The sequence below is a fragment of the Rousettus aegyptiacus genome, unplaced genomic scaffold, assembly GCF_014176215.1.
Source record: "Rousettus aegyptiacus isolate mRouAeg1 unplaced genomic scaffold, mRouAeg1.p scaffold_m13_p_13, whole genome shotgun sequence".
NCBI classification, from domain to species: Eukaryota; Metazoa; Chordata; class Mammalia; order Chiroptera; family Pteropodidae; genus Rousettus; species Rousettus aegyptiacus.
In genome coordinates, this window is record NW_023416288.1 from 13,476,354 (window position 1) to 13,488,625 (window position 12,272).

The window sequence follows — 12,272 nt, forward strand, 5'->3', positions numbered from 1 at the left end:
CATCCCCAAATTAGTGAAAGATGGCAATTTACAGAGCCCCAAACCTCAAAAAATACCATGCCAAATTAAAACAAAAAAGGAAAAAAAAACAACGAAATATACTTAGAGAAAGGATGATACAAAATGAAAACTAACTTCTCATATGACACATGGGAAGCCAAAAGCCAATGGAATGTCATATTTAAGGTGATGAAAAAAAATTAAGCCAGAATTCTATAGGCAGCCAAAATATACTTTAAAAACGGGACTCAATTAAGATGATAGCTGATGAACAAAAATAGAGAATATATTGCCAAAATATCTGCATTAAAAGAATGCTAAAAAAGTTCTTCAGAATGAAGGGCCAACATACCAAATAATAATTAAGATCTTCAAAAAGGAAGTACAAAAAACAGTAACTATCTGAGTAAATATTAAACGTAGTTTTCCCTTTTCTTCTTTTAACTACTTTAAAGGATATACTACTACTCAAATAAAAATATAACACCGAATTGTAGAATTTATAATGTAGAAGATATACTACATATGAAGAACAGAACAAAGGAAGAGGAAGAGGAAGGAGTGAGTAGTATAAAGAATAGTGAAGGGTCTTGAGATTTTACCCTACTTGCAAGTTAACAAATTAGCCTGCCATGGTATCATGAGAGTTGGCAGAACACAAGAATTTCTGAGGTAAGAGATGAAGACAGTTTATTAAGAATAGTAGCAGCCAGAGTATCACATTTTTGTGCCAATTCTCCCACACCCAATTTCCATAGAGCAATGTGAGACAGGCTAGATTACACCAGAACACACAGCGGACTGCATTAAGGGACAAGAAATCTGAGTTTAGGAACCCTAAATCTTTTATAATGGGCAGGAAGAATGCCTTCTCATTGTTCTAGGAGGAAACACTGTATCTTCCAAAGTTATTCACTATATGAAAAGATGGTAAGGAAAAAAGGGCATTCAGTAACTTGCTCAAAAGATGTACAATATGAAACACCTTTGGAGAATTATCTCCTAGAAATGGGACTACATATAGAAGAATCAATGCAATATTATCATAATTCAACTAATCCAAAACAAGGCAGAAAAGGAGGCGGCGGGGAGAGGGAGAAACTAGAAGAAACATATAAGATGGTAGACTAACATTCAACCATATTGAGAATTACATTAAAGGTAAGGATTAAATATTTCAATTAAAAGTCAGACACTATCAGAGAAGGTAAAAGAATGAAGCCTGACTACATTCTGTCTTTGATTAAATAATGGAAAAAGATATACCATATATAGAAAGCTGAAATGGTTATTATTACTATTAGATAATGCTTCAAGATAATGTACATTACCAGTGATAAAGAAGTTCATTATAATAAAAACAAATCAGGTATGAAAAGTGTATGTCTCCAATAACAGTGCTTTCAAAACCCTGAAGCAAACCTGACAGAACTCAAATGAAAGCAGACAAATGTTTAATCATAACTGAAGATTTTTACATCCTCTGTTAGTGATAAAACAAATAAAAAAACAGTAAGAAACAACTACAGAATATAGGTTTTAACATGCATACAGGATGCCCTTCTATATGTAAGGACACAGCAAGAAATCTTTAATCTGGAAAAGGGCCCTCACCCAACCTTGCTGGCACCCTGATCTCAGACTTCTGGCTTCCAGAACTGTAAGAAATAAACTTCTGTTGTTTATAAGAAAAAAATTAATAAGTGCATATAAAATATTCACCAAGACAGATCATCTGTAGAGCTATTCACCAAGACTCACTAAATTGGGGGGGGAAAAAAAACCCTTAGAACTTAGAGTATGTTCTCTGACCACACTGGAATTAAACTGACAACCAAGAATAAGATATCTACAAAAAATTCTAATTATTGGGAAAATAAGTATTATATGTCTAAGTAATCCAAGGCAAAAGAAGAAATTATAAGAGAAATAAGAAAATATTTCCACTGATTGATAATGAAAACATTATCTATTTGTATTTATAGCTTAGTCCAAAATCCAAGTCCAAAATCACAGTGCCAGCAAGGTCACGTGAGGGCCTTCTCACTGTACCCTCACATGGCAGAAGAGGCAAGAGAGCTTTCGGGAATCTCTTTTATAAGGTCATTAATCTCATTCATGAGGTCTCTACCCTCATGACCTAATCACCACCCAAAGGCCACACCTACTAATACCATCACAGTAGGCATCAGGATTTCAACATATGAATTTGGGGAGCAGTCAGGGCACACAAACCTTTAGACCATTGCACCTGTCCAACAGTAAAGAGATACTCCCCCACAGTGTGTCAGTGGAGGCGAAGTGGGGAACCTGGACTTCGAGCTCTATCCAGTGTGGACCAAAGAGGATTCAACAGAAAGTAACCTCACAGGGCGACTGGATCATAAATTTCTAACTGGGTAGGTCAAGCCCCAAACATGTAACTCTTTGCCTTAAGTAAAGCATCCATTGTTTTTGTGTATCTAGATTAACATATCTAAATTGAAATAAATGTAACCACATTCCAGAGGGCACATAACCTTAACTATGCTATAATCCAATTCCCACCTTGCTGTCTCCCACCTTCATGTAATCTTCCTTACTTCTCTCAATTCTAAATGCATAAAAGAAACAACAAATTGTCGATATGAGAAGCACTTTTCTCTGTTAAGATGTTGCTTCCAGGCGTATCCTCTGTTTGGCACAAATAAACTCTTACAAGAAGTTTCTACAGGTTTGGACATTCTTACACTAACAAACCCTAAACATGAAACTACCATATGATCCAGTAACTGCTGGGACAAGTCCTGAGCACTTATTCCACAGAAAGACTAAAAGTGATATTATGATTTATAATAAGAAATAGATGTTTTGGTCTCTGACTCTGGTTTGTGGCACACAGCACATCTAATCTTATAATTTCCTAAGTAATAAAGAGCAATGGAAGCTTCTTTTGTTATATTTGGTGTTTTGTCCTCAATCCTGAAATAGCTCCAGATAAAGGTGAAAGGAGTATACTTTGTTAATAAAAAGCCCCTTTCGACCACACCTGAGTTTATGTTAATGAGGGAATTTTTGGAAAGCCCCTAGGTAACCATAAGATGGGGGTAGGAGGCTGGCTGCCAGGGGAACCAAGTAATTACAGGCATACCTCAGAGATATTTCAGGCTTAGTTCTAGACCACTGCAATAAAGTGAGTATCGCAATACAGTTTCACAAATTTTGGTTTCCCAGTGACAAACATGTTTACACTACTCTGTAGTCTATTATGTCCAAAAAATGTATGTACTTTAATTAAAAAATATGTTATTTCTAATGCTAATGATCAGCTGAGCTTTCAGCAAGCCGTAATCTTTTTTGCTGGAGTGCCTTGCCTTGATGTTGATGGCTGCTGACTGATCAAGCTGGTAACTGCTGAAGGCTGGGGTGACTGTGGAAATTTCTTAAAATAAGGCAACAAATGAAGTTTGCCACACTGATTGATTCTTCCTTTCACAAACAATTTCTCAGTAGCACATGACGCTGTTTGATAATATTATACTCGCGGTATAACTTCTTTCAAAATTAGAGTTAATCCTCCCAAACTCTACTTTATTAACTAAGTTTATGTAATATTCTAAATCCTTTATTTTGTTGTGATTTCAACAGTCTTCACAGCATCTTCGCCAGGAATATTCCATCACAAAAAAATACTTTCTCTGCTCATAAGATGCAACTCCTCATCTGTTCAAGTTTTATCATGAGATTGCAGCAATTCAGTCACATCTTCAGGCTCCACTTCTAATTCTCTTGCTGTTTCTACCACATCTGCAGTTACTGCCTCCACTCAAGGCTTGAAACCCTCAAAGTCATCTAGGAAGGCTAGAATCAACTTCTTCCAAACTCCTATTAATGTTGATATTTTGACCTCTTCCCACAAATCATGACTGTTCTTAATGGTATCTAAAATGGGGAATCCAGTCCAGGTTTTCAATTGACTTCGCCCATGTCCATCAGAGGACTCACTATCTATGGAAGCTATAGCCTTACGAAATGTATTTCTTAAATAGTAAGACATGAAAGTCAAAACTGCTCCTTGGTCGATGGGCTGCAGAATGGATGTTGTGTTAGAAGGCATGGAAACATCAATTTTGTTGTCCATTACCATCAGAACTCTTGGGTAACCAGGTGCACTGCAAATGAGCAGTAATATTTTGAAAAGAATCTTTTTTCCTGAGAAGTAGGTCTCAAAAAGGGCTAAAATATTCAGTAAACCATGTTATAAACAGAGATGCTGTCAGCCAGGCTTTGTTGTTCCATTTATAGCGCACAGGCAGCATAGACAGCATGATTCTTAAGGGCCCTAGGATTTTCGGAATGGTAAATGAACACTGGCTTCCACTTAAAATCACCAGCTATAATAGCCCCTAACAAGATAGTCTGTCCTTTGAAGCTTTGAGGCCAGGCATTGACTTCTCCTCTCAAGCTACGAAAGTCCTAGATGGCATCTTCCAATATAAGGCTGTTTCGTCTAGTGGAAAATCTGTGGTTTAGTGTAGCTACTACCTACCTCCATCAATCATCTTAGCTAGGTCTTCAGGATAACTTGCAGATCCTACATCAGCATTTGCTGTTTCACCATGTACATTTATTTTATAAAGACCATTTTCCTTAAATCTCATGAACCAACCTTGGCCAGCTTCAAACTTTCCTTCTGTAAAATCCTAACTTCTCTCAGCTTTCACAGAATTGAAGAGAATTAGGGCCTTGCTCTGGATTAGGCTGACTTAACAGAATGTTGTGGGTAGTTTGATTTTCTATCCAGACCACTAAAACTTTCTCCATATCAGCAATAAGACGGTTTCGCTTTCTTATTATTGGTGTGTTCACTGAAATAGCACTCTTAATTTCCTTCAAAAGCTTTTCCTTTGCATTCATAACTTGGCTACCAGGCACAAGGGGCCTAATTCCCAGCCTATCTCGGCTTTCGACATGCCTTACTCACCAAGCTTTCTAACTTTTGATTTAAAATGAGACATGCAACTCTTCCTTTCACTTGAACATCTGGAGGCTAACAAAGGGCTATTAACTGGCCTAATTTCATTATTGTTGTGTTTCAGCCAAAAGGGACACCTGAGGAGGGGAAAAGGGATGGAGAATGGCTGGTCAGGGGAGCAGTCAGAACACACACAATTAAGTTCGCTGTCTCATATGGGATGATTCGTGGCACCCCAAAACAATATAATAGTAACATCAAAGACTGCTGATCATATATCACCATAACAAATAGAAAAATGAGAAAGTATGAAAACTGCAAGAACTACCGAAATGTGACAGACACACAAAGTGAGCAAATTCTGTCATAAAATGGCAACAATAGACTTGACACAGGGCTGTCACAAACCTTCAATTTGTAGGGGGAAAAAAAATGCAGTATCTGGGAAGCACCATAGAGCAAAACATAATAAAACGATGTATGCCTGTAGAGGCTGGAACTTTCAGCCCCATTCCCCTTCTCTACCCTACTCCCCAATCTCAGGGGCACTGGAGAAGGGAGAAGGACTGGAAGCTGAATTAATTCCCGATGGCCAGTGACTTAATCAATCACACCTACATAATAAAGCCTCCATAAAAATCCCTAAAGTATGGGGATTGGAAGTTGTTAGGATGGTGACCACATGGAGGTGCTGGGACAGCAGCACACTTGGAGAGGAAATGGAAGCACCATATCCCTCGCCCCAAGCCTTGCCTATGTATCTCTTCTACTCGGCTCTTTCCGCATTGTATACTTGCACAATAAACTGATAATCTAGTAAGTAAAACTATTTTCCTGAGTTCTGTGAACCATTCTAGCAAATTTTCAAACCCAAGGAGGGAGTTGTAGGAACTTCAATTTACAGTCAATCCGTCAGAAACACAGGTGACAACTTGGACTTGTAATTGGCATCTGAAGTAGGATCAATCTTGTGAGACTGAGCCCTTAACCTTGGAATCTGATGCTAATTCCAGGTACAAAATGTCAGAATTGAGTTAAATTCTAGGATACCTAGTAGGTGTCCACGGAGAAATGGAGAACTGCTTGGTGTGAGGGGGGGAAAAAAAAAAACCACATCTGGTTCAGAAGTGTTGTAAGCAGAGTGTTCAGAGAGAAAAACAGTGTGTAGTTTTTTTTTTAACACTTTCACACAGAAATCTGTACATCAAGATATGTAGCTGCTGGAACACACCCAGGAAACAAAATGTGGTATATCCATATTAAAAAATACTACTGAGCAATAAAAATGAACAAACTATTGATAATGCAACAATTCAGATGAACCTCCACATAATTATGCTAAGTGGAAAGTGCCAACCCTGATGTATTATATATGTTATAATTCCATTTGTATAAAATTCTTGAAATTACTAAATTATATAAATGGAGAACAAACTAGTAGTTGCCAGGAATTGAGAAGCAAGGGAGAGGGGGTCAAATATGTGGTGACAGAAAGAAATCTAACTATGGGAGGTGAACACATAGTGTAAATGTATATATATGCTTTACTGTTAAAGTGTACAGCTGAAACTTACTGGATTTTGTTAATCAATGTCACCATAAAAAATTAATTAAAAAGTAATAACAAAATAAAATTAAAACTCTAAGCAGGAAAATGAATATTCACAGTGAATAAGGTTTTAAACCTTGCAACAATAACAGTGATCATTTACCATAGAAAAAGCACATAGTTGCTAAAGAAAACAACAAAAAAAGCAAGGGAGTGCACAAAGGAAACGTGTGACTATAAGAGGAAACAGAAGGATCCTTGTGGTGATGGAATTGCTCTGTATCTTAACTGTACCAATGTTAATATCCTAGTTGTGATACTGTACTTGTTTTGCAATGTTACCATTTAGGGGAAAATGGAAAAAAGGTACATAAGATCTATCTGTATATTTTTCTTAAAATTGCACATAATTTACAATTATCTAAAATACGAAAGTTTAATTTAAAAAGTTTACTCCTTTTTTTTCTTTCTATATAAGAAAGCATGAACAGATGAAAGAAAAATTAACAGAGTTAAAAGCAAAAAAGTACTTCCCTTTTCCTACTTCGATATCTTTACACTTGTGGATAAGTGTGTGAACTATATGAGGAAATTTTACTTTCCTGCAACTTGAAAAATCTTTCATACATAAGATCAAATATATAAATAAAAATATACTGTGATTATAATATAATCTCCTTACCAATGTTCCCTGAAAACATCCTGGCTTCTTATACCACGCTCTGCTGCCTTCTTCTTCACAGACACATAGGTGATCCATAAGTCCATTACTATATACAAAACATTTTCCTAACAAAGAAGATTCTGACAGTCAACAACTACTTCACAAAAATTTGTTATTTTTACTGATGAACAAATTGAAATTACAATGAGGGGACTAGACAATTATGAGGAAATATAACCTTGTCCTCTCCTCACTTTTTAGGATGAAATGTACATATTTGATTTGCTTAATGACATAGCACTGGGATCTAAATTCACAGTTGTATAAACTAATTGCATAAATTAGTGAATTTTATGCTTTCAGAACTGTAGTAAAAAAATGCACGCAAAAATAAATTCTTTTCAGTTATCTGAGGGAATGGAGAGGAAAGATAAAGAAGGAAAACCTGTTATGAAAAGAGAACATGGGTGTGTGTGTCTTCTCTATCTGACCACAAGAAACCTGTGGTGTGCAGGGGAAATGCAGAGAAAAATATATTATGAAATCTAAAGTATGTCCACAAAGTTGCTAAGAGAGATCTCAAAAGTTCTCATGACAAGAAAAAACAAATTTCTTAACTATATGAGTTGATGGATGTCGTCTAAACTTATCATGGTGATCATTTTGCAACATATACATGTACCAAATCATTATGCTGCATACCTAAAACTAATGCAATATTATATGTCAATTGTTTCTCAATTAAAATAATGAAAAATGTTCTTCCCCATCAACGTAAATGTTATGCTTTGTCCTTTTTTCTGTATTTACACTGCTCAGTTTAGACATTCGTCACATCCTATGTAATTTACCACTTTCTCTAACAGACTCTATCCCATTATTGGACTCATTCGTATGCCAAAATTATCATATGTTTGACCATAGATAATTCTGTGTTTCATAATATATAACTCAAGTGCCTCCTTCTGCTTTTAATGTTTTCCTTAATGTACAGGAAACCAGCTTACTTTTTAGTGTCTTCCTACAATCTATCTATCCTGTCATTCATCTGAATTATGCCAGTTGTTTGTTTCATCTCACTGATATGTGTTCAACAGAGTAACATTTATGTCTGAGCCAAACTCTCATAGTCCAGGCAGTTTTCTGCTACCTAAACATGTCTTAAAGTGCCATTATATTTATAAAACTATAAAAACTGATCAAGGAATTGCTGTTTTTCCCCACCTAATAAAAATACATAATTATTCTTCTTGAATTCCAAATAAACTATACTATCTAGCGATTAATCAAGCTGCCTGATAAGATAATAAATTTCCTATCAGTGTATTCAAGCAACAGTTGGATGACTGTTGATGTTCTAAGGTCAGTTACAAGTACAATTCTGTTCTTACTTATAAGACACATACCCAAATATAAAATCATCCTCTGCCGTAATTAGTAGGTTCATAAAAGTGTTATATATACATATTTGTTTTCGATATAGATTTCATTATATACAACTAAATGATGAAAAACTGTTTCTGCATGAGGATAAAGAGGAATCAGTTTTTAAAAATTGACAAAAAGAATTATTCAAATAAAAATAAATGCAGTAACATTTAAAAATGTAACAACACTTTCAGGATAACTAGTACATACCTTTGGAAAATGGGCTGTTTTGGGCTTGGAGTCGAATTTTAACAACATCCAGGGGTGTCACTATGAAGATATGTAAATTTCAATTAAGAAGTGACACATGTGAATTTAGAGATGTCCAAAGACACAAAATACATCGAATCATACTTTTCCTCATGACGATATAATGGGTAAGATTATTTATCTTAAAGTGGTTTTGAATATAATGTTCTATTTGTTGCCCTTGAATTTTGTTTGAAGAGGATTAATAAGACAATGTAATTATTTCTTTCACAAGTCTTAAAACATGTCATTTGCAATATTTCTACAACTATAATTCCATTAACATTAAAACTAAATTACTAGTCCAAAAGTCTATTTAAATATTTGAGAATAATCCTATAAATAATCAATAATCAAATAATATTAGTCTTTCTAAGCTATTAAATTTACCTGCATCAAATAAAAACTATAGGTAATGTAATTTGAGTAAACTAGCCATAAATCATCTTTACCACTAGGAATAACAATTCCAGTTGGGAATAGCACAGCAAAGGAGAAGGGTTTTAATTTTCATGTTGTATTTTGTCCAAGTAAAAAAAAAAAAAACCCAACTAATGGTACTAAGAACACTTTTTTTCATCTGAGAATGACGAGGTCATACTAGATGACCTCTAAGGCCTTTACAACTCTAAAATTCTGACCTGAAGAAATGGACTGCATACTAAAGCAACAGTTTGTTCAAGTCATCTGCTATCTTGTTTAAATAAACCAGCCAATGTCAAATCATTATAATACTAAATTATCATCTTTGTCATTTGGCTAAGAGTATCTATAAGAAACTGACTGAAAAAAAAAAGGTGGATCAGAGAAATTTATGAAATTCACCATTAATGCAGAGTACAACATAACTTGTATTTGCTGCTACTGTAAATTGCCCAAATTCTGTATTAGTCATTATGCTGATATTTTACTGCTTTCTATTTTTAAAAAAAGGATAATAGAATTATAGAAGCTTAATAATGATAGGTATCACAAAAAACTCTTAGTATAAGCCCCTAATTTTACAGATGAAAAATGAAGCTCAACGAGGAGTAGAGATAATCCCAAAGTGCATTCGCCCTGAGAATGACAAAGCAAAAACTAAAATTCAAGTCTCTTGATTGTCTATCCAGGGTTCTTTTCATGTTATCATACTGATAATGAGAAAGTATCACTTATAAAGGGTAAATAATAATACCATTATTTCACAGATGGTAAAACTTGAATGGATTCACTGATTCATTCAGTTACATAATCTGTATCAATGGCATTATTTTACCCATTAGTGATGTCAGTATAGCTCCAGTACAAGAGGCAAGCATTTGTTGAAGAGGTGTCACTTTGATAATCTGTGGTCCTCCTGCTTCAGGATCCATATTTTTAACTAACTGAAGAAAAATCTGTTAAAGAAAAGCAAAATGTAAAATTTTAATGAAAAATTCCCTCAAAATTGACTGCTAAAGATTAAATAAACTATAAGAACATTAATACTATAAGAACAGTATCAACATCAAAGCACATGTTGTAACCACCATCAAAAATAAATATACAAGTTCTATACACAAGGGCACCACACAAGAGCCTTCTGATTTGCCAAAATTAATAATGTATTTCAGCTAAGCTGCGTAAGCAGCATCACATTTTTTAGACTGTTAATAGAGCATTAAGAAAACACACTCTGGCCATGTAACAGAAAGAAAGTAGCTGACCTTGGCTAAGAATCTGTGAATTTAGCTTCTTAAGCACTACTCAGATACCAAAACTTCTATGGAGTTATCAGCAAATATAGCATTATTTTTTTCATACCAAAAAATTGTTGCAAAGGTATTAAAATAAAAAAAAATAACTTCTATAAGAAGCATTATCTTAGAAAAATTTGGTGAGAAAAACAAAATATACTCTTACTAAAAAGTCAGTTAACATAAAAAAGAATAAAAATCTCATGAACTTGCTATTCAAAATTAACCACTGGCAACATATAGGTGTCATTTTCCAAATGTCTATGTACATAGAACCACATACGTAAATATGCAAATGTTGTTTATGTGTATATTACATATATATCTACACATACATATATTCAGGTTACATCTAATTAGTTAAACATGTATAAAAATTTATGTATCTGCATACATGCATTTTTTTCTGAAAAACAAAAATAGGTTATACAGGTCCTATAGTTTTGTAGTCAGCTTTGATACTTAAAAATATTTTAGACACTGGCAATAAATATAGACTTACATTATCATTTGTAATGTTTAAACAATTTTGAATTTTATTTAATCAGTCTCATATTGTTAATTAGGTTATTGCCATTTTTTCATTCATTCTTTCATTCACTTCACACATTCTCATATAAATATCCTTACACATAAATATTTTTGTAGTCTTTCTGTAATTACTCTAGGAGAAAAAGTGAGATTACTGGCTAAACGAAAAACTTGAGACAAAATGCTTTCCCACAGGACTGAATCAATTTATACTTCCACTGGCAATATATGAGTTCCTACTAATCCACACTTTACCAAACTCTCACATTACCTTTTATTTATTTTCTCTGAATCATTTGAAAGTAGGTTGTACACATCATGCCTCTTCATCCTAAATATCTCAGAATATTCTTATATAATCAAAGTACAACTATCAAATTGAGAAAATTGAATTTTGACAGTACTCTACCTACCTACAGTTCATATCCCAATTTTGTCAATTATCCCAATAATGACTTTATAAAAATGAATGGTAATTTTATTGTTTCTTTAGATTTTTATTATTTACATACCTGTCTTGAGTCTTTTCCTCAACTCTGTGCTCCAATATTTTATTGTTTCTAACATCAGTAGCTGAAAACCTATAGTGAAAAAAGAAAGCTGTCTTATCTTTTCACACAGGAAAGGGAAAACAAGCCTAAATAATAAATATGTAAAAAACTTTAAAACACAAATCAATATTTATTGAATGCGCTATTAAGCACTTTGAGGAATATGAAGAACACTCCACAAAAACTAGCATTGGAGTTATGAAAGTATTTTCACAAAAATTTCACATTATCTTGGTAAATATATTCCACTTTAAAACAAACAATTCTAGAACCTAAACACATTAATCAATTTTATATTATTATGAGCTGAACAAATAGATTTTGTGACACAAAATTAAGTATCCATCATCATCTAGGATGTATTTTCCGGGAAAAATTTTTTAATCTGAATCTACACAATCCTTCAGCTCTAATTTCAATTTTACAGGAAATTCTGAGACTAAAGTAACATTAACATGGTAAAGGATGCCACGAAACAAAAGATGTAATAGTCTATAGAACTGCAGTCTTGCTTTCTTCAATAAGGAAAAGGTAGGGGAAAAAGTGGTGTGAGGTGGGGACGTGTTCTAGAACAAAGGAATCTATGATGGTCAACAACCAAATGTATCCTGGTTCAGTAAATAATCTT

At 34.0% G+C, this 12,272-nt stretch overlaps 1 protein-coding gene across 6 annotated transcripts in view; it reads right to left on the reverse strand.

The window, feature by feature from the left end:
* Positions 1-12,272, reverse strand: part of SLC25A40 (solute carrier family 25 member 40) — a 45,775-nt gene that overhangs the window by 15,715 nt on the left and 17,788 nt on the right. For all 6 annotated transcript variants that reach the window (XM_016148008.2, XM_016148010.2, XM_016148005.2 and 3 more), the window contains exons 2-5: positions 11,606-11,674; positions 10,103-10,223; positions 8,806-8,865; positions 7,186-7,292 (exon numbers count right to left, since the gene is read on the reverse strand). In XM_016148008.2, the coding sequence (XP_016003494.1) occupies positions 7,186-7,292; positions 8,806-8,865; positions 10,103-10,199 (264 nt within the window). In that variant the 5' untranslated portion in view covers positions 10,200-10,223; positions 11,606-11,674. The remainder of the gene's footprint in view (positions 1-7,185; positions 7,293-8,805; positions 8,866-10,102; positions 10,224-11,605; positions 11,675-12,272) is intronic.